Raw genomic sequence first — 24206 nt, 5'->3', positions numbered from 1 at the left:
TTTTGATCAACTTTTTATTAATATTTTACTTTTTAACAGACAAAAACACCACATAAGACACCCGGACATCAAGACGATACAAAACAAAAATACAAACACGAAACCAAACCTGTGTTAAAAACAACACAACGCTACTTTATGTGACTACCAAAATCCAATGATTAACTCTTTACAATATAAACAATATTTGGCTTTATGAACTTTTGGTTGAAGCATTATTTGTAAGTTTCGCAATTCATTCAGATATGTAGGTTTTATACACACTGTTTTCCTGTGGATGAACTTAATAATTAACTAATACAAGCATCTGAGTTAGCAAGCTAGGTGAAACAGCAAGGGTTAGCTGAGGCACACAAATAAAAAAAACAGTGTAACATTACTGTTAGTTGTCTTTCTAGCTAACGTAAATCATGTATATCATTGTATTGGCACCAGGTATATACCAAAACAATGATTTACTCTTTTATTTGATATCCTGCTACCAAAAGTAATTTTCACGTGATTTCATTCTTTATGCAGTTCCTAAATCTGCAAGAGAATTTTAAATCCTCCATCCAGCTCAAAGTGTGGTTCTGGAAATAAAAATCCTTTAATTAATTTTCTCTAGGCCTCCAGGAAGAGCACTCAGGCCCTGCAGCCCAAAAAGGATTTCCCCGATGTCCACCAATGTAAAAGAGACGCCTGTAAAACTGCTGCCAGGACACCTCAAACTGCAAGCAAGGTCGGTTATAACTCTTTTTATTCTAATTTTTTTGGACTTTTTATATTTGAAAAAAATCCTTCTAGACAAGAAAAGTGATTCCAAACCTGTGACGTAACCACAATGTAAAGACTACGGGCCGAGTGGGAACTCACGGGTGGAGCCAGTGGGAGAAATGATATGAAGTAGTCGTGGAAGTAAACCGGGACGTTTAAGAACTTTTTTGGCATATGTGCCAGGCGAGCAACTCCATTAAACAGAAAAGGCTCCAATTTTCTTCATAAGGATTATCAGCCATAATGTCTAAACCATCCAAGGTAGACTTACTACAAGCGGTCAGATTGTGAAACAAATGTTTTTGCTCCTGTCGAAGTCAGAGGTCTGTATGAAATCAACCTTGTTTTAAGAAAAACAGGTTTTATTCACAATGTCATGGAGAAGTACTACACTATCACTAGCCACAATCGAAGCACAACAGCGATGTCTCTGATTGGTGAAACTCGCCGTCACCATGGAAAGGTTTACCAAACCCGCGGATGGTTATACCGAGCTTTTACCACTGAAGTCTATGCTTGTTTCTGTACACAGTCTTGTACCTTGCCCAATCAAATGTTTTATGGTCCCCATTCATCTCGTAACTCTTTATATGAGCATTTAATGAAATGTTAATAGAGACTTCCATATTTTGATTTGCGGCAAGTCATGGACTCACTGTGGAGAGGTTTTGCAGCTGTAACAAACAAATGTGGAGTATTCAGGAAGCACATGCAAATTTGTTTGCTATCTCTGTTGCCTTGCTGTTAAAGAGGAATTGAAGATGCTGGATTGAATTGCTCCATATTTCTATTGGTAAGTCATCAACATTAGAAATTCATCATCTCGTCTAATAGCTAGGTAGTGTTAAGAATTCTCTAAAAGACGTGTTCGTTCTGATTTCTGGAGGAGGAAGGAGAGGTTGGGGGAATTGAAAGTTAACTAAAAGGTTTAATTAAACCACACGATGAAAACAACAGTCAAAACACATATGTTACACTGCAGCTGACAGCGGACTGATCTCATGCTTCTCCTTGCGGAGTTACAGAAGAACAGTCCTGAATCATTCTCCAGATTACACATTTATTCCCTTCCGTCAGGATAAGGACACACCTCTGAATTTAGGTTTACTACAGGTCACAGACTAAGGTTGATTATCATGGAAGTGTTGATTCCAAAGTAATATGCATTTCCTTTGTTCTAATCACGTCTAGCTCAATCAGTTACCTTTCCTGTGGGGACAATGAGTCTCCTACAGTATGCTAAATGTCAGCCATGACCTAATCAGTTCTTTAGAAGCTACAGACGGTGTGAGCCAGACCAATGCTAATCAGTGTAGTTATTTGATTAGATCTAGCAAGTACATTGTTTTCAAAACATAAGCCGGGTTTTAACTTTTTAACTTCAACAATCCCTCATTTTTCACACCTTTGGTGTGAAAACTCTATGAATGTTAAATAAAACAATGTCATTACATAAACATAAAAATACAACAAAAATGTAGACATTAGCAAAATGTGAGAACTAAATCATAATTTATAAAAGAAATTCATTTCCTTCTCTGACCTCATCTTATCTGACTCCATATATTGTATCAAGAAGGTTATTTTCTCTTAACAAAATATGTTTTGCTGGTTTTACTCACAGTGATTAGTGACTTGCATTCCATTTGAAACAAAAACAGAAACACTTAATTAAATCAGAAGATATTAAAGCTGTTGACCAGGTAAAGACAATGGAAGGGAAAACATCTTAGAAATCAAAGAAAACAAAACCAAATTCAATTTTCCACACTGCACTTCAAATACTGCACAAGGAATAACTTGTCTCACATCTGTAATGCAATCAGGTGGGCTGAAATCTATTCTATGGCAGAAAATATCTTTTATCTGGCTCAAGGAAAAAATGCATTAGGTTTGATCTTAATCTCAAAGGAGCTAAAAAACTGATACACACACACTTCAATATATGCTGTGAGTTCAGATGGAGTGAGCACAAGGAAACAGCACATCAATGACCTTTCTGTAGTGAAAGATGCAGACTGGGGAATGGTCTGAAATCCAGATTTTGAAAAGTTCTTTGTTCAGTCTTGTCCAATCTGAAAATTTGGGACAAAATCTCAGATCTCTGCTGGTTCATTCTCATGCACCCAGCGCCAGGCGGCAACGTCACCAAAAACCTTAGCAGGCTATGGCGCACTCTTGACGTCACATTTGCGTGCCTAGCTTGGCTGCAGCTGCTGTAAAAAATGCTCTTATCCTCCTGAGCATTCTGGCCCTTTAACCGTTGAAACATGAAGGTGACAGATCAGAGGGGAGCCCAGGGTCTCCTTGTGGATTTACCGCTGACCCAATTCTTCTTGCTCCCCTTGTTGGCGTTGGTAAACCATGTCTGACACCTGTGGATGTCATCACTGGCCTCTCCCTCCTGTTTCTGAAACACGAAGTTGGACCGGCTGTGTGTGCTGCTTGCTCCAGCACCTGTAGAAAAAGCCATCCTTAGCTTTTTGGTGTGTCAGCAGGGACTCCAGGGTCAGGGGGTGGGATTCAGTCTCCTTGCTCAGTCAGGAAACCACCGCAGGAAGTCAGCAGAAGTCAGCAATGCTGGTTCTCTCCGTCGGCGTCTGAACCCGGACTGGGTTCCTGTAGGCACTCTGCTGGGCTGAAGTTGAAGTGCAAACATGGATCCTTGTGATGTGTCTCTCCCACTCCACTGCAGCGCTGGTGTCCAGCAGCACCTTGCATGAATCTCTCCACCTGGACCTGGACCCCTTGATCTCCTCGATCAGATGTAGTCATCAGGCTGAATGGCTTTATCAGCAGGAATCTGGAGGCTGCTTTCACCTATTGAATAAAATTACTGACATGCCAACACACTGCTTTGCGAAGAGTCATATTATTGATAGTTTGTCCTTGATTTGTCCATTAATTTCTCATAGAGGAGAAATTTCCTTTGTCATCTGTGTTTTCCAAAGTCCTTAAGACAATGGGCAAAAAGCTTTAGTCCATAACATAATAAATGATCCCCAAAAAAAATCATGAGTCCATTGTAAACATACAGTACAGATCATCAATTACAAAAACACAAAAACAAAAAATAAAAACTCCACATCATCTCTGTCTCAATGGGGGAATGTGGGCTGCGTGATTCATCTTTTACTATTACTTCAAACATTTTTAACAAACTTGATCAGCAAATTGCTATTTTTTGAGCAAATCAATTTCTATATAAGTCCCGTGTCATTCTTTTGTGCCACATTTAATACCCTGAGAAGAAGATTTGCATAGCACTCTGTGTTGCCAGCACAGAGGCTTTACTAATCCTCTGATCTCCCCCCATTTTTTATTTATTTTTTAACAAAATATTTACAACTAGGGAATAAAAATAATAAAAAATCAACAAACCATAAAGAAATATCAATGGAAAAGCTACTACCTTGACTCTCTCAACCCAATGATTTCTCAGAGACATCATCAGAAACATGAAAAAGAATAAAAACCAACAAAACAAAATATAGTGGAAGAAGATTAGCTACAGTAAGATCAGAATGCTTAAAAATACAATTAATGTATCTCCATGTGCCTGTTATGTATCATTTTTAGTGAAAAACAAACCAATTTTGAGTCAAGATACACAAAAATGCCACATATATCTACCAAATTATCCATTGAAAAACCCCCTAAGAATCTTAAATTCATTTTGGTCCAATTTTAGCTAATGTTAAATTGCTTAAAGTACCTCAAATTATTTTCCCCTTTTCAGAGAACCCGCTGGAATGCTCTGACTTGCAATGGGCTTCATCAGTCACCCAAACACAATCCTACTCAAAAGCAACAAACCAAAAAGTAAAAGAAAAGAAAAAGATAACAGAAGGATCAGAGTAAAATGTATTAAAAATGTAGCAGAAGAAAAACAAACTCAAAATCCAGTAACCTACTTAGAATATAATGATTAATCCCTTATTTCAATTACAAAATATTCTGGTATGGGGGAACATATCAAATAATTTAGAGAGAAGATTACAATGATTCAAGCATTCACTCAGGAAGTCTGTCTGTATCTATTGCATTGAATGAGGTGTGAAAACCCCCCTGTGTCTCCTAGACAGTCCTTCATTAACACAGGAGACAATACTCTAAGAGTTTGTTTGTTGAAAGAATAACTGAAACTTAGTCAAGGAACACAAAAATGGATTTAAAGTTAAACAAGACTAAAACTGTAAGGTATTATCCATTTCTGTCCCTATATAACAACACTAAACATGAACAAAAAATGTAATCAAATGAAACCAATCATTTCCAATATTCAACGTTTTAGCAGGCATCTTTGCCCCCTCGAAACCCATTTTCATACATTTTTAACTGTTTAGCACATTTTCATACATTCACTGAGAAACTCCATTCAAACTTTAAAATGTTCCACGTCTTTCATACCTTCAGGGTCGGCGCCCAACTCTTCAAAGACATTTAACGATTAATCCATTTCCACTTTTTCAGCCATTGTCACTGCTTGAGCTTGCACGCTTTTTCATAAAATTCAAACCAGTCATCCAATCAAGAATATACTGTACTGGATTCACACTGCAATCTCCTCAGAAGATAGTTCTCTAGTTTACCGTATTTTCCATAGTCTGACCTCTGGTTTTAGTAGACGCTCTGTTGTAATGATTTACCAACCAGATGGAGTTGCTGTTTATCAGGAAATGGAATTTCCAATGCAAAACTCAACACAAACAAACATCCGCAACCACACTGCGTCTGTAACCTCAACACGTCCACAACCCCACCGCTGAGCTGCACGCTCTCAATTTAAACAAAACAATCTTACAATGAAGTTATAACCACACTGCGCTTTCAATTTCAACACATCTTATTTACACAATGAGTTATTTTACAATCACAACCAACGCTGCTGAGCTGCACGCTCTCGATTTAAATAAAACAATCTTATTTACATTTTTTTACAAAACACAGCGCGGAGTCGCTGCCACGGACTCAAATCCCAACACCACAATTCTATTTCAAAAATATTTACAGTAGGCCTCTGTACAATTTCCTAAGTGTTTTTTTTACACAATTCAACTATACCTATATTAAATTGATTTTCCTATTTCCATGCTATGGTCACAAGAAAGGACTGGGGGGGGTCTTCCACTGACGCCTTTCTTCCACCGCCGCGAAAGTAGCTTCTCCAGGGCCTACGTCCCCACAACTGTTTAAGTTGGCTTTGAAAAAGTCTTAATCTTTCCTCCGTGCCTTCACAGAAACTAATTTTCTGTCGCCGCCCTCGCGGTCTTTCTATTTAAAATTTATCAGAGTCTAACTCGGCCCCTGTTAGGGACTTTTAAAAATTCTAAATGGCGTAACAAGCTCTGCTTTTTCAAGAACTCATAAATTCAAAATGTATAGCTTACAGGTTTCACTAGGTCGACTTTTTCACGAACTCATAAATTCAACATTTATACAAGTAAAACCAGGTCGACTCATGCACTTTAAAATCTACACATGTACCCATCTGTCAGAGTATAACTTGGACTTTTAAAAATTTAACAGGCGTAACAAGGTCTGCTTTTTCAAGAACTCATAAATTAAATAATGTATACAGGTTTACTAGGTCGACTTTTTCACGATCTCATAAACTCAAAATTTATACAAGCTAAACCAGGTCGACTTTTTCACGTTCTCATACATTTTAAAATTTATACATGCACCCTGGTCGTCTTTTTCACGAACTTTTCTAATGCACGCGGCTCAAATTCTCGGGTCTCTCGCCCCGGTCGGCTATTGAGATATCTATTCCATGGACCTTCTTCAGGCTTTTAAGCTTAACACACACAAAACACACACAATACAAATAACAAAAAACAACATACAGTGCTTTTGACTTATCGTTTTCACCGTAGTTCTCAATTGGGCATTTCTTTATCATTACTTTTACAGGTTTTAATAGACTTACCAGTTGACGCTGTTGAGACTCTCATGCCTAATATTTCCTACATAAACCTATGCCAAGTTATGATGAAACAGGTTTGGCTTACCTTTTAGTTTTGAGCCCGCATGAGAGAGTCAGCAGTTTCAACTTTTCCAGTCTTTTCAATTCTCCTCTCTCCTTCTGTCAGAGATCACGTCGGGGTCACCAATTGTTAAGAATTCTCTAAAAGACGTGTTCATTCTGATTTCTGGAGGAGGAAGGAGAGGCTGGGGGAATTGAAAGTTAACTAAAAGGTTTAATTAAACAACACGATGAAAACAACAGTCAAAACACATATGTTACACTGCAGCTGACAGCGGACTGATCTCATGCTTCTCCTTGCAGAGTTACAGAATCATTCTCCAGATTACACATTTATTCCCGTCCCTCAGGATAAGGACACACCTCTGAATTTAGGTTTACTACAGGTCACAGACTAAGGTTGATTATCATGGAAGTGTTGATTCCAAAGTAATATGCATTTCCTTTGTTCTAATCACGTCTAGCTCAATCAGTTACCTTTCCTGTGGGGACAAGGAGTCTCCTACAGTATGCTAAATGTCAGCCATGACCTAATCAATTCTTTAGAAGCTACAGACGGTGTGAGCCAGACCAATCAGTGTAGTTATTTGATTAGATCTAGCAAGTACATTGTTTTCAAAACATAAGCTGGGTTTTAACTTTTTAACTTCAACAGTAGCTAGCGAATTAGCTAGCTTTCTAAATCTTAAAAGTGTTAAGGAGCGTGTCTGACCCAGAACACAGAGATATCACACAGAGCACGTAAAGCAGTTTCAAAAGATTTAATGGAGTAGAGTGTACTCAGTGAAACACTGCAGGTAGTGTCAGGGTGGGGAAACTCCTGGCTGGTCCGAGGCTTGATGCGAGCCGACGGGGAAGAGTCCAGGTTGTTACGGGACACGAGGTGAACAGGCAGAGATGTGTACACAGAAGGTATCCCAAGTTGGAGACGGAGGCTGGGAGCATGCAGGCACAGCGGAGGAAGCAGCAGGTCAGAGCGGGAACAAGAGACAGACACAGGGTTAGTGTGAGCTTAGGGAACAAAGGCAAAAACTTGAGTGCACAAGAACACACGGACAATACTGGAGTTTAATTAGAACTGAGAGCCAAGTTATCACATGGGTTGTAGATAACAAACTGGTGCCAAAGAGGTGATCAGCCCGGGTTTAAGTATTGCAGGAGTGAATCATGTAGATGAGCTGCAGCTGTGAAGACCGGCTGTGCAGTGTTGAATGGGCCACGCCCCTTGACCTACTTTCCTCCGGACACGCCTTCAGCACTCCAGGTGGAAAAACACAGAACACACAGACAAACAGGGAAACAACCACCCAACTCAGGGTGGAGAGAGAGCAAACCATAACAAAAAGGAAATGTTTCAGTTTCATTTCTATGGTTGTGGTGGTTGCATGTCATTAGTAGTATTATTTTAGTTATCACTTTACAATTACTAGGATAGTTGTCCTATTCTTGACATATCCCACTTTTAACCATCAATATGACCAAATATGTCATTGTATTGAAGATAAAGAATAAAGAATGAAGAATATATTTATTTCTTGTAACAAGTAAGAAAGACACCAGGAAGTCACGTGTTTAAGGTTTGATGTTTTTAAATTATTTTAGGTTTTTATACCAAAAACATGTGAAATGAAATCACATTGGTTGGATGTCTAAGTTTGAATCTGTTCCAGATCTTACCCTGTCAATATTTAGATTTCTTTTTGCAATTAATAGTAGGCTAATTGAAGAATTTATTTATTTTTTAAATGCAGATACATTATGCTGATGCTTTTATCCATAACTCGGCAAAGACAGAATGAAGTGGATTCCTAAATCCAAAGGTAAGGAGGTCAAAGGTCAGTATAAATATTATATATATACAGTACAGGCCAAAAGTTTGGACACACCTTCTCATTCAATGTGTTTCCTTTTTATTTTCATGACTATTTACATTGTAGATTCTCACTGAAGGCATCAAAACTATGAATGAACACATATGGAATTATGTACTTATCAAAAAAGTGTGAAATAACTGAAAACATGTCTTAAATTTTAGATTCTTCAAAGTAGCCACCCTTTGCTTTTTTTATTAATAAGGGAAATAATTCCACTAATTAACCCTGACAAAGCACACCTGTGAAGGTAAAACCATTTCAGGTGACTACCTCATGAAGCTCATTGAGAGAACACCAAGGGTTTGCAGAGTTATCAAGAAAGCAAAGGGTGGCTACTTTGAAGAATCTAAAATATAAGACATGTTTTCAGTTATTTCACACTTTTTTGTTAAGTAGATAATTCCATATGTGTTCATTCATAATTTTGATGCCTTCAGTGAGAATCTACAATGTAAATAGTCATGAAAATAAAGAAACACATTGAATGAGAAGGTGTGTCCAAACTTTTGGCCTGTACTGTATATATATATATATATATATATATATATATATATATATGAAGATTAAAATCTTCAGTCAAGAAGTCCCCGAGTTGATGTCATTATGTCAGATGAATACAAGCCACCAATAACAGGGTCATACTTTATTATATACTTATTTCAACTTTCGTGCTCTTCATGTGATGGAAATGTGATGTTTTCACATTACAGAAGATGAAAAAAGACATTAAACAGTAAAACATAATTGGTAAGATAAAAATGTATTCATCCCGAAGAAAATTGTTGTGCAGCTGTTGCAGTACAAAGGAGAACAGTGCCAACATACGTAGAGTGCAAGAACATCAAAATATGAATAGTAAGGGTATGTAATCTGTTAGGCTATAGGAGTTTGATATGTGGGGCAGCTGCTCTGCAGGTGAGCTGGTCTGTAACTGTGTAAAGGAGGATTTCTGAAAATAGAACTGCTAAAGAAAAAGACAAATTAAAATTCAAAAGTCAAGTTGAAGCCTAAAAGAAAATAATAAACTAGAAAATTCCGCAAGAAATTTTGACATTGTGCCTACTACTGGGTGCACATCTTAATAATTTGACATGATGCATATAATGTTCGCCTAAAAAATAACTATTGCAGCAAATCGGCACACTGAAGTCTAATACAGATGTGTATACATGCAACACCTTTTGAAGTTGAAATCAATCCATGTAATTTGTCTTTAAAATAAGTGAAATAAGCAATGAATGTAGACAAGTGTAGCAGCAGTACATGTTGAGCTCAAATGTGGTGATGCAATTCATATAAACAAAAATTAGTAACACTCCACAAAAACTCCCTTGCTTTAAGTAGGAATATCTGTTATGTTTAGCTTTATAAGATTGTGGATATTATTTAGCCGTGGCTATCCCCATAAACCCAGTATACAAGAAATTAAAATCAATGAGGTTCGGGCAAGACAACATGTTTACATCCCTAAAAAAATAATTTCCAGTAATCCCCTCTACATGAGAGCTATTTGCAGGAAAACACCCAAATAAAGCAGCACCCTGGTTTAAACATGCCACCACAGCAACTTAGCCATTTATACTTGTAAAAGGCCTTTTTCACTGAATCCATTTTGACTTGTCACAGTAGGAAATAACAGGTCTAAATAATGTTATTAATGATGGCTGAATTGCATTCCTCTGCTTTGATTTCTGGGTCCTGGTATTGTGCATGCTGGCTCACTGTCACTCTCACTGGAACACTTGAACACAACAGCACCTTCATTAGTGGTAAAAGTAACAGGCTTTTTCCTACTATGACATGTCATATCACACTAAACCAGTAGCAAGAAAGCATCATGATACACATCTAGATAAAACAATGAAGGTTAAGCATTCTGTTGGCTATTGGTACTACAGGCAGCAGATACAGCGTTTGTTAAAAGCCCTTAACAACTCGATTTAAGATCATTCTAAGGCCTGCAATTTGTAAAATTAATTTTAGGACATATTTTATATTACAAATTTCTACATAGTCAAAGTTACAATGATAAAATATAATACCAACAATTAAGACAGAACACATTTTTTGGGGATTTTTGTTTATTGCCTAGTTATGTTCTTTATGAATACATAAATTTCAGTCGCATGTCCAGACTTTTATTACTGGGGTGGCCCAATTTGGGCACCAATTAATGGCATGAAGTATGAGTGGGCACACACAAACAATTAACAGATAATATACCTACAAATCACAACACAGTGGCAACACACAAATGTAATATAAAGCTTCCAAACTTTATTCTTAAAGTCTTCACAAAGAAAGTGTAGCTCCAACAGTAGGCCACATATTGTACATAATAAAACGATGCAGATTCAAAAAACAATCACAGTATGCATTACCAACAAAATAAAAATAAGAAAACCTGTGTGGACAAAATATTATGCCAAACTTAAAATCTACATACAACGAAATATAAAGTAAGATTCTGGCTCTGACCAGGCAGATGGGTTAATAGACCTACTAATCAACAAATGTTAAAGTATATTATTGTCAGGTTAAAAAAAATATATAAAAAGTGCTAGATTAATGGTAAGTGTAGTTCCAAAAGTCAGCCACATAAAAAAAGAAAACAATGCAAATTCCTAAACAAAATCACAGTTTTAAGTATTAACACAATTAAAATAAGTCTGTCTGAACAAAATTATGTGAAAAAACATTGTGCCAAAATTAAAATCCACAATACAAAAAAAATATGAACTACTTCCCACATGTGACAGGGTAGTATAAATAGACCTACCAATCACAATACAACATGTTTAACAATGTTAATGTAAAGTCAAAAAAAAATTATTAAATCAAACTTATTGAGTGCTAGATTATTGGTTATCAACAGGTGAAGTCTTTAAAAAAAAAAGTTTGCTCCAAAGGTAGGCTGGATGCACAATAAAACAATGCACATTCATAAATACAGTCACAATATAAAGAACAAAATGAAAATAAATCAGCCTGTGAAAACAAAATACCATAATGATAAAATGGACCACTTCGTGAAACAGTTTAAGCTGGAAAACAATTTACTACAGCAAAACGATGTCCTTATGGAGATAGCGTCCACAATCAATCACATTCTCACACGAGAACAGAAGATATTAATTCAAATTTTCACCATTACTCTTATCTGTTCAATAATGTTTAATAATGTGTGTTTAAAAATGTTAATGTGAAGTAATAACAAAAAATAATAGTTGGATGCTAGATTAATGGTTCTTAACTGGGATTTTGGAGATCCAGGCCTCCTTGATTTCTTTTTCTTAATTTAAATGAGCGATAGTTTCACTGTGATTTGTACTTGTAGATACATTTATAGCAGAGAGTTAGGTTTACAAAAACTAACCAACAAAAGTGGATAACAAATGTTAAAAAAAGAGTATATTGCATAAAAAGAGTATAAAAACATATTTACAGCTAGTGCTACAGGATTGGCATTTAAACCTGCAGTCTGTCTTACATGTAATTAGTTTTTATGAGGTGTGTTTTTCCATCACAGTGGCTGCCACACCTATTTTTTACTTTGTACAGTTCATGCGTCAGTGCTTGTGTATACACTTAACTAATATATTATATTTGCTCTTGCAGATAAATGAATTGGAGAAAGTTTGGCAAGTTTGCCACATCCGACAACAAAATCAAAAAACAAAAACTCCTTAAAGTAGATGACAAATGTTTATAAAAGATTAAATTGCATACAAATAATATAAAAACATAAATATATACAGCTACACCTACAGCTTTGGAATTTGACCCTGCAGTCTGTCTTACTTTTTGTTTGATCATGTTTTTATGAGGTGTGTTTGAAATTCCATCACAGTCAGTTACTGGATACCACACCTATTTTCACACTGTACAGTTTATGTCTCAGTGCTTGTGTTGCACTTTTGTGTACAATCAACTACCTTAGTTTTCATACTGGATGTCATATGCCAGGAGTCCATTAATCGCAAAACCAAGGTAGAAAGAAACCTTTTCTCTACTTAAACCATGTCGTATTCCACCAATAAGAGCAGGACGAACAGGGATTTTCAGTGTGCCATAATTGGCAAACACCTTTCCTTCCTCAGTGATTCCAGTGACTCGATGAAGGCGACTAGTGATTTGCTGTTCCTTAAATATGTCGCCGTTCCACCACAGTTGTGTCAAGATATCACGAGGAATTTTAAAGGTCCCATCCAATTTACGTTTAGAAACAAACCTATTAAGTCCTTCTCCTTTTCCTAAGTAGAAGTGGGCAATTGTGCTTCTCTTTCCACAATGTTTTGACAGATGTTTGCGGGATGAGTTTCGAATTGCAGTCACATAGGTCCCAATATCGGTGTTTTTCTCAGTTGGACTTGGCCAGAATAACAACAGAGCCAGGTAGTACGGGTCTGGGAAAGGATACCGAAGTCCTACATCTTGCAGTGTTTTCAAAAGTAGATCAGAGAGTTGGCTGTAACTCTTGATATGTTTAGATTTTGGTTTCAAAAGGTAAAGAACTATGTTGGACAAAATGTAATTGATTGTTTCCTTCGTCTTTTGTTTTTTGTTGACAAATTGTTGTTGTTGTAAGAATGCATAGCATTCTGTGATCCTCTCGATCTCTTCGGCAGGTTTGTCCAAATGTTGAAGAATCCCTGCAAATGTATCTGCTTGTTTACCTTCAAGAAACAATCTTTTTTCATGAATGTCGATTTCCAAATTGAGATTACGATTGCTTTGTCGTTCTTTTTTCATTTCCTCTGGTGCAGTGCAAAAGAGAGCTACATACTTTTTAAAAAGACCACAGACGGCCCAACGATTCTTTAAATCATATTCTGAATTGTTCCCTTTTGTATACGTGAAGTAACGGTTAATAAGGTCAAATGTTTCTTTTACTTCAGTTTTCAAACTGAGGAGAAACGGTTCATGCTCTTTTATGATCTCCACGTATCTGTTGTTGATCTCATTCTCTTCTTTATGCACGCTGGTGATTGGGATTATCTTTTGAAGGAAACTCTGGAAGTACTTCTTCCTCATCGGATCATTTCCTTCAAAGAAAGGCAATCTGCTCAATATGTCAAATACCAGAAAAGCTATTTCCAGCACACCCACATAGCCATAGACTAATGACTTTCCCTGATAGTCATCTGATGCATCATCAGCAACTTCCTCCTCAGGTTCATCCTCTGTATTTGCCAGCTCTTGAGCCCTTTTAAATGCTCTGATAGCATTATCCGCTATTTTAATGTTTGTGTTTAAGTCTTCTGGATTGCGTGATGTCTCCTGCTTTTCTCTGTTGTTGTTGGATGTTAAATTGCTTTTGTGAATCTGCCCAATTGTGTCCAATGTGCATGTATTTTCTTTAATGTTCTTGGCATATTCGGCCCATTTTCCAGCCTCTGGGAAGTCACTTTCTTTGATGTACAAATATCTCGCCAGTGCCTGAGGAATAGATAAACTTTTTTCAAACCTGGATGATGCTTTCAAAAAGATTTTTTGGACAGTTTGTCTCCCTTCCTGGTTGTGGATTTTATCTATGAGAGGAGAAAATAGTTCTCTCTCTAGTCCATCTTTCTTTCGCTGCCTTTGAATCAACATTTTTTGAATTGAGTCTCTGTGTTTGGCAACTCCAACATTGAAGAACAGATCACAGTGAAGAATCTCCATAGTGATATCACTTACTTTTAAAAAGCAGCTTCTCTCCAACTCTTCCAGGCATGCAGATGCTATGGAGTGATGAAGGATTCGGATCCCTTTGTATCCTCCCCATTCTTCAACTTTGTCTATGATGAGAACGTTTGAATATCGCTTCATTCTATCCATTACACTATCCTCTTTCCAGTGAATCACTTTCATGCCCAAAAAATCTTCAGAGAGTGAGAGAGAGATTTCAGATTCTGCCACATAAGTGTTAAGTAACGCTAGAAAGGCAAACAGTCGGCCTTCATTTGAACTGAAATCAAAGTTCTCCAGTGTGTTACGGGCAAGATCATCAATGTACTTTTTGTCAAAATTGCTCTTCATGATCATGAAGCTGTAAAAGTTTTCAGGTTTTTCATGAGTTTCTTTCAGCTCTTTGAGTTTTTTCTCAAAATGATTTTGTTCTTCTTTAGTCAATGAAGCAGTGATGAATTGACTTGGATTGTGTCGTTTGTATTGTTCCTTTGGGCTATTGGAACGAACACAGTTGAGGATGATGACTTTGCAATTTTTTTCATCATCCACATTTATGTTACAGTAATCCTCTACAGCTTGACGGATGCTGCTTACAAGTTCATAATGATTCTCTGTTTCCTTTGAGTCATCAACTAACAGCAAAACTGGAGAAGGTCTTTCGCTTTCAAGATTCATGAGTTTAACAACTTGGATGGCAACGTCTGCTTTTAGATGTGTATTGTCTTTCAACACGGCACATCTGGACTCTTGACGAAGATTCCACATCAAATGCATTGCTAAGGTGCTACCACCACAGCCTGGGTGGTGAAACAGATTGAACAGAATGCACATGTCTTTTGAAGCTCTCAACTGAGACGTAATCATCTTCTTCACATTTTCATACTTGTCCCGCTTGACAAATGGCTTGTCTTGGTCTTTGTCACAGAAGTAGAAGTTCCACCATGTGACTTTGCCTCCTCTGTAGAATTCTTCCTCAACTTTGATTCTGAAGTCATGAAACTCTGGACTGTTTTCATCATAAATGTTTTCACACTGATTCAGACATAATATATCTAGAGCTGTCAATAAGTCTTCGTCCTTTTGCTTTAGAACAACAAAACTGGAGTCAGAAGAGGGTAGCAGCCTTCCAGATGACTGATTGAATGGTCCCAGTGCCATTACTGTTCCATTGACCTCGCTGAGGGTCAGCTCATATATAGATCGTGGGTCGATGTCGGATCTACACTTTGCTTGTATCATCTCCTTCCATTTTTCATACGTGCTCCAAGATGCACTAATAGTAATGATGCTTTCCTCTTCAGTCTGTTTTATAAAGGCCTTGTAGATCTCAAAGATTGGGTCTTCCTCAGTGTCTACAGGTGAAAGTAGGAGGAATATGATGAGGCATCTTCCAGCGAGAAAAACCTCAGGATTGCAAACGAATGAAACCAAGTTTTCTACACCTTTGCAAGATTTCCTCAGCCAGTTCTTATAATCTAACTCCTTGTCTGAGTCACTGTCAAGGTCATTTCTGCCATTGCAGAAGACCCAGCTGGTCTGTTTGTAGAGATTAAGGCTCTTAATCACTGAGTCAGTCTGCCCTTGATATTGTGATGGGATATGCAGATTGGCTACCCTTGACTCTCTGTAGGAATGACACAGTCCACCTGGAGTAACAGAGCTGGGATCAAAGTCTAACACACAGAAAAGTTTCAGCTTATTCAAAAACTGGAGATACTGCAATTGTTCTGGACTGCTTTTGTTCACAACAACAACAAATCTGCCATAGTTGTCCAGTGAGTTCCCACCACAAGTTAACAAATTCTTTAGTTTGTCTCCTTGGTTTGCTTCTTTCTTTATCACTTCTTTTGAGAGACACCACTGCTCCAGTTGACCTGTATGAATAGTACAATAAAAGCATTATTGAGTAAAAGAAAACACATTTTAGGTTAAGGCTGGTGTTGTTATAAATGTTAGTATTGTCAGCAAACCCTATGAAAAGGAAAACCAATATGTTAGTCTGTCTCTCATTACTACTGACTTTCCCACCCTGTACTCAATTTCAACCCAATTGGTTCCTACTGAAGAAAAAAAACACCCTTACAAATATATAATAGTTTTTTTTTTGTTTTAGTAATATCCTAAAACAGCTGGTCGCTGTAGTTTTGATCAAAAAACAGGATAAAATTGTACATTTGCTGGGGACTATTTTTAGCAGTAGATTAATTCACATTTGATGCTTTTGTGAGTATTTGGGCAGCAGGAAGTTGTGTGGGATTGATTCAAAATAAACTAGTGTCCATGGTAATAAACATAGGTAGAAGATATAGGCTTTGATTAATTAGGTAATTATTGTTTCTAAGATCAATTCATTCACTGGTTTTGGGATTTGACAGTAATTTCAAACATTTAATAAAATTTGAGTCAGCATGAGACAGAAAACTTAACAAAATAATGCAGATTATTAGAAATACTAAATGCAAAAAATATTCTTTAGGCCATGTTGACTATTTGAATATATTTTTACATTTGTTGTCTTACCCATCCTGTTTTCCAGCTGAAGAGCAAGTTCACGCTGATCGATATTTTGTAGAATGTCTATTGTGATTCGTAAGGCCTCCTTCTCTCCATAGTGTTCAGTCATTAATTTAGCAGTGTCCATGGTGTCCTTGCCTTCCAGTTTACCTTTCGGAATTGATTTATTTGTGGATTTAGTGTATTCATGGAAATGAAATCTTTTAAGGTCATCTTTTAAAAGGTTGTCAAGGGTTTTCTGGATCTCCACAGTGATTTTGGGTACATCTGATAGAACTGTGGTCTGCAGGAGGAAAAAGAAGTAAATTGTTTAGTGTAAAGTATACCCAGTAATTACTGTCTACATCTTGTAAAATTTGTGTTTAAAAATGAACAAAAACTTAGTTTTTGTCTTGTGATGTTATTTCAAACTAGTGCCAGTTCAAAATGTGCCTGTTTGGAATGGGCTAACTGCTTGGTCTGTGGTATTCCTGCTTGCAGCTTTCTCCAGAACCATTGTGCCCCAAAATAATAACAATGATAATAATGATAACGATTATTAATAATAATAATAATAATAATAATAATAGAAGGCCCTCAAAGCACTTAAAGTGATGGTTCGGAGTAATTTCACTCTAGGCTGCTTTGCACCTTGACCTCGAGCCAAATAACCCCCAATAAGCTTTTTCCCCATTGTTATAACGTTGGTCGAGTTAGCGTTATCAGCTGGTTAGCTTAGTGCAGGCGCTAATGGACCCACGTTTGTATCTCGTAAATGCTCGGATTGATACCAAACGTCTACACTAGTACAAATATTTTATGTATTTATAAAACGAGGCATTAGAAAGTTTGTAACTACACCAGAAGTATATTTAAATAACACTTGCCTGATAGATACTCCTCACGGCTGCTATCGCGCGAGATCCCGCGACATCACGCGAGATCACGCACAGAGCACATATATTGCCGGAATAGACTAATGGTAAAGAAGAATCAAGAAGCGAGTGAACAGCAGAAGCAGCTACTGCTGCGTGAGGCGATAGGACAAGCTACCACGCAGTTGTTTATATCCCGGCTGAGGTTTAAAAACTAAAAAGTTCAATCCAGAGACGTTCCACGATCTGCTGTTTCGATACAAAGACCGTGATGTCGCAGAATCTCGCGCGATACCAGCCGTGAGGAGTATCTATCAGGCAAGTGTTATTTAAATATACTTCTGGTGTAGTTACAAACTTTATAATGCCTCGTTTTATAAATACATTAAATATTTGTACTAGTGTAGACGTTTGGTATCAATCCGGGCATTATTAGTGCGGTTATTTACGAGATACAAACGTGGGTCCATTAGCACCTGCACTAAGCTAACCAGCTGATAACGCTAACTCGACCAACGTTATAACAAGGGGGAAAAAGCTTATTTGGGGTTGTTTGCCTCGAGGTCAAGGTGCAAAGCAGCCTAGAGTGAAATTACTCTGAACCATCACCTTAATATGCACCTTAACTGTATACTACTGACGTACTTTGTACTTCTGCTTCATAACATTGTAGTACTACATTTACCTGTCAAAGAATCTTGTTGATACAGATTCTGCAATTAAAATATGATGCATTATTATTCATTAAACTATCCAGCATTATCTTAGAGTTTAAATCATCTCCACCTTAAATACATTGTGTTGATATGTCCCTTTCTTTTTACTTTAATAAGTATAAAGTTAATAGAAAGATAATAGAAACTTTACCCTGGTGGTTTCTTTTCTCCTGGCCCCATAGTCCTTTGGCTTTGGCTGATGAATTTCCTCTTCTGAAGCTTTCTTGAATGGGACCTGAGACATTTCAAAGTCTTTTTCCACCAGTTCTTTTCTTTTTGATTCAATTTTGTTTCGTGATTCTGGTTGTTTGGTTTCTATGGCCTCAGCCAGACTCAGTTCAGGTTGAGTGGGTTTTGCAGCTTCTGTTTGATCTGTGCTGGTGTGAGGGATGGGTTTCAGTGTCGGTTCTGAATTGTTTTTCAACTGACCAAGTTTTTTCAGGATCTTTACAGCAGGACCGCCTTTGACTTCTAAGTCCAGAAAATCCTGGTTGTTGAAGCAAACAAGACAATCTCCAGACACATCTTCTTCATGGAGCCGTTCTGCATATTTGCTATATATGTTGACATGCTGCAGTAACCACTGCTTCACCTGCTCCTTTGTCCAGTTTTCCACATATGCTGGGAACTGTGACTCATGTTGTGATCCCTTTTTCAGACTTTCTAGATAAGATGTGATTTTTATAGCAGGACCGTGCTTTATTCCTAATCCCAATATATCTTTCTTTTCAAGCTCAACTAAAATGTCTCCAGACACTTCCTCTTCACAGAATTTGTCTGCACAAGTTTCATGAACTTTGACCTCTGTCATCAGCCACAAGTGGACATCTTTCTCGGTCCATTTTTCAATGGGCCGAGATGGTGGCTTTGTTGTTGTCATTTTGGATCAACTAAAAAATAAACAGTTGAGTAAAATATTAAAATAATGAAAGGACAGTAAGTACATAGTCCTGAAAAAGATGTTATCAAATAATTGGCTTTACATGAGAAAATTAACAAGAAGCACTTGCACTATGCATTTGAGTTTAAAAAAAAAAGTAACGAAGTGTTCTCACAGGTAAAAATGATCTCCCAACATAATGATGCATGCATAATAATAAGTAATTCTAAATGCTACTGGTACCTGAAGATCATGCTTTATAAGTTATATAACTTTATAATAACATATGTATTTTATTTTGTATTTTACTTTATAACTTTTTATCCAATTAAACTGCATTTCAGGTTGTTTTATTTTGAGGTGCCCTTGAGCAAGGGCCCTTATCTCCCCCCAAAAAATGCTCAGTGGCCAGCAGATCAGACTGTGGTTGTACTGGGCAGCTTCCAGGTATGAATGTGTAACTGTGTCGTTGCAAATTAGAATTAGTTCTCAATCGACTTAACTGGATAAATAAATGTTAAATAACAATATGCCATTTTTTGATAACCCTTAGTTTTACAGTCCTCTTAATTACCAAGTATTTACCTGGTAATTACATGGTAATAATATTACATTATCAGGTAACTATCACTGGTAATAAGTAGGGTTGCAAAGAGGCGGAAATGTTTCGCTAAATTTCCATGGAAAATTAGCTGGGGAATTTTGGAAGCTGAATACTTTGAGGGGGAAACTCCATTGTTTTAAAAACTCAATGTTGTAGGTAGTAGCCTATGCTGATTACTGTGTGCGTGCATGTCATTGAAGAATATAGGGAGGACATTCAACTGAAGGTGCATTAAATCAGGTTGTTTTAACCAAGATTATGCAGCAAGATGGCTTTTTTTCAACTACATTTAAGTTCCCTGTTACAGACTAACAGTATTATAACAAGTTTATTCCCATTAATTCTTGTTAATTCCCATGAAAAGTTTCCAACTTTGAAAATTCCCGGAATTTTGCAACCCTAGTAATATGTAGGTAATTATAGATAAACTACAGTTAAAGTACGAGGTAAATCCTCAGGTAAAACTCATCAATCCACCAAAGTAACATGTAGTTCTGACTGGTTTAGGTTAGTAATAACTCAGATAAAATTGTGCTTAGACAACTAATCCTGACAAATACCCCCTCAATTACCCAGCACTAAAAGGTACCAATTAAGTTATCCAGGGTTTATTTTGTTTTATTGTGTGCTTTCTATGAATTTAAAAAAGTACTTTCCAATTAATGAATTGGTTTTATAAAGTTATTGTTCATGGCTATATGAGCTTTATTTGATTTACCTTAGAAAATATGAAACATTACATCAGTAACACCCACTGGGTGGACAGTTTATCTCTTGGTTAGTCAAGATAGAAAATCATATAACTTCTGGCTATGTTCTTGTAAATGTGTTCACAATGTACTCAGTACGTAGGCGGAAACTGGACTGTAAAAGGATGACCTGTTTGTTTCAAGGTTGTTGCCAGGATATTAACATACAAATTGTAATAGATGACTCACTTTTTTTGTTCAGTCAACACCAACTTGTACCATATAGGTTCCAAAATATAACTATGAAAAACATGAATATTTACACATTAATTAAGTTAAAACTGAACTGTAAAAGGTTTGTTTGTTCCCAGGTAATTACCCGGATATTACCATAACTTGTAATAGATTATTCGGTAGTACTTTACATTACGGTTCTCATAGTTTCTGTGTAATAAACATGAATATGTGCTGATGAATGCAAAACTACCTTTTTCTATTTTCACCAGAAAACCTCATAGTGGAAATGCCTTAAGTTTATCTAATTGACAGTGAACATGTTAAAGATCATATATGAGCAACAATTTTGTTAAAAGGTATGTTTAATAAGTTAATTCAAAAATGTGTTAATTTACAACTGTATACAAGCTGACAGCAACATAAGTAGTAATGGTAACAGCGAACTACTGTGCAAAAAAGTAAATTATGTTAGAACAGACTGAATATTTTTTGTAATGTCTTTATTTAGTTTTCACCACCATGTTAATGAGGAAGTATAACAGTAAATGGGCAACATTACTGCAACTCTGTCTTCATTGGCTGCGGTTTACCTTGGTGTTTATCAGAGCTTAGATGCAGTGCAGGGAACACTACAAGCCTTATTGTCTAATTTGCTTTCAGTGTATGATAAATGTTTATGGCTGATGTTTATCTTTGAGACTGTGCAGCATTATGAGAGCTTTTTTGTTTGTTTCTCACGATGTGTTCCTGAATATAACTGTTACTGTGTGTAAGTTTAAATAGTCTATTGTAAATAAAATCTTCATTGTTGTTGATATTTTTAAGTGCTGAGTTTACAGCTAACAGCAACTAAATGCAATATTGTCTGTGGCTTTCGTTTGATATCTACTGTAGCTAGCATACATTATGAGTAGTTAGCACATATTCATGTTTATTACACAACAAATAACAGAAGCGTAATGTTAAGGGCTATAATTACCTACCTATTACCATAGACAGTATATAATGGAACAACAAAAAACTACTATGTGACTTAACAATGGACAAATAGAGTCTTTAAACGCTTCAGATGTAAAGTTATTCGCTGTCAAGTGACGTCAAAATGAATGGGAGTCAATGGAATGCTAACGGGAGGTGATGGCTTGGTAACAACAAAATGGTGCCATAGGAGGTTTGAGTTCTGAAGCGAAGCTTACCCCCTTGCCTATTACCAGTGGTAGTTACCTAATAATGTAATATTATTACCATAGAATTACCAGGTAAATACTTGGTAATTAAGGGGACTGTAAAAGGAAGGTTGCCCATTTGAATGGCAAAGACTTTCAAAGTTTGTAGTGAAATTATTTGCAATTCACTCTCATGTACAGCATTGTGTGTGTTTGTGTGTTTTGTTACTGTCTGTAAGTGTAAGTAGTCTATTGTAAATAAAATCTTCATTGACCTTCAGTTTGAGAGTTTGCCGTTGCTAGCCGGGGATGCTACACTCCCTAGACACCTGAGATGCCCTAACTTTGTTGTTTATTCCTGTTTGCTTTTTTATTGAATTTACTGTTCATCTTTTTTGTATATTCATAATGTAGTCTTTAATTGTTTGCTTATTGTCTTTTTAATTGATTGTAATGAATAAAGGTATTATTATAATTGTTGTTATTTTTAATTGGTGAGTTTACAGATATCAGCAACTTAATGCAATATTGTCCGTGGCTTTTCTTTGATGTCTACTGTAGCTAGCATACATTATGAGTAGTTAGCACATATTCATGTTTATTACACAAAAAAGGAAGGTTGCCCGTTTGAAAGACTTTCACAATTTGTAGTCAAATTATTTGCAATTCACTCTCCTGTACACCATTGTGTGTGTTTGTTAAACTCTTAAAGTATCTAATAATGTATATAAAATACCTGTAGGTAAGCCTGGTAGAATCTCCTAATGAAAAAGACCAACTTCTTTGCATGCTTTTCTTTAATTTATTTCTATTTCTCCTAATCATTGAACAGATGTTAGATTGCATTACTGGTGTATACAGCCTGTATGTAACTAACATTCTGTACAGTGGTATTTTAATAGTTTCGGTACATTTAGTCTCAGAACCAGATACATCATTTCATTATTTGCTAGCTTTTGTTTTTCTTGCAGACTGTGCTTGTCAGCCACCACCCATTCTGACAGGGTGTGATTTAAATACTACACTCGCATTTTTAATATTTCTTGTCTGAATAGTGTTAGAATCATAGAAATGTAATGGATAGAAAGTCCATTGAACTGTTTCCTGTGGTCATTTGATTGGTACACAACAAAAATGGCGATTGTTGTTAGTTGTCATAGAGACAATGCGCGTCAGTTGGGCTGTAAACTGTGTCTCAGCTCGCCGGGAGGAGAGCCGCCGACGCAGTTCGGGAGACTCGCTCTCGGAGTTGCAGGGAGTGAGGAGGGACAGTTAGACCCAGCTGCAGTGGGTCAGCAGACCGCTGATGTTAGACCCAGCCCGCCTTTCAGCTTATTCTCTATAACCGATGCAGCATAAAAGCACGCCGGAACCAACAAGCCAGCCAACCGGTGTTAGTTGGCTAACGTTAGCTTGCTAACTCCGCCTTGACGTTGCCCCGTCGCCACATCGTTCACAAAAAACAATTAAAGCTGTCACTTGTGACGATAGCAACGTGCTTTGTGTGGATGAAGCATGAAGTTAATCTAACTCATTTAATTGCTGGCTCTCTGCCTCGTAACATTATTAATTCAGTGCTCATTTGTCCATTATTGCAAAACCTCAGCTCCGCGCCTTGCCGAATGTCACCTTATTATCTGAAGTTTAAATATTACCATGGCAATGGTACACATAAAAATGCTGCAAGCTGCTGCTGACCATTCTTCTATGTTGATTTGAATGGAAATGGCCTTTCTATTCATTTTATTTCTATGATTAGAATACTGCTTTTTAAACTGTGGTTCCCTGTGTGTTTTACTCAACCTCTACCTTTGCTCCACTGACTGATACATTGAGCCATTTTCTGCAAAACGCTTTTGACAAGAGAGCAGTGCTGAGATTTTATACAAATAACTACCCAGCAGCTGGCGTAGTTAAAAATGTGAGATTACGAGGACGTCATTGGTCAGTTTTTACATACAAAAATTCTCTTTAAAACATACAAAGAATGAGCAGCCAGTGCATTTCTCACCTTTTGATGTTCCTTTACGTCTCATCAGACTGGATTTTGGCTGCTGGTCATCTCTTCTGGAAGATGAGAGGTGTGATGTTATTGTGAACAGAAATTTAACTGACCAGTCATCTATTTACTGAAACTTTTGCTGAGATGAATACTGCACTATGCACTAAGAGTCCTGTGATGTCTTTTCTGTAGTGATCATCAACACACCAATCCCTGAAAGTTCGGCCCATCCCTGTCACACCACTTTCGTGA

At 36.9% G+C, this 24206-nt stretch overlaps 1 protein-coding gene across 1 annotated transcript; it reads right to left on the bottom strand.

Annotated features, from left to right (window-relative positions):
- Positions 1-3327: 3327 nt before the first annotated feature.
- Positions 3328-23987, bottom strand: LOC114560988 (sterile alpha motif domain-containing protein 9-like). Its single transcript, XM_028586620.1, has 6 exons — positions 23964-23987; positions 18528-19266; positions 16813-17089; positions 13527-16166; positions 7458-7756; positions 3328-3576 (listed from the first exon to the last, which is right to left on the bottom strand). The coding sequence occupies exons 2-6, from the start codon at positions 19254-19256 to the stop codon at positions 3328-3330; spliced, it is 4194 nt and encodes a 1397-aa protein (XP_028442421.1). The 5' UTR covers positions 19257-19266; positions 23964-23987.
- Positions 23988-24206: the final 219 nt, after the last annotated feature.

This window comes from Perca flavescens, chromosome 9, assembly GCF_004354835.1.
Source record: "Perca flavescens isolate YP-PL-M2 chromosome 9, PFLA_1.0, whole genome shotgun sequence".
NCBI lineage: Eukaryota > Metazoa > Chordata > Actinopteri > Perciformes > Percidae > Perca > Perca flavescens.
Note: the sequence above shows the minus strand (reverse complement) of the source record. Positions and strands in the feature narration are given on the sequence as shown.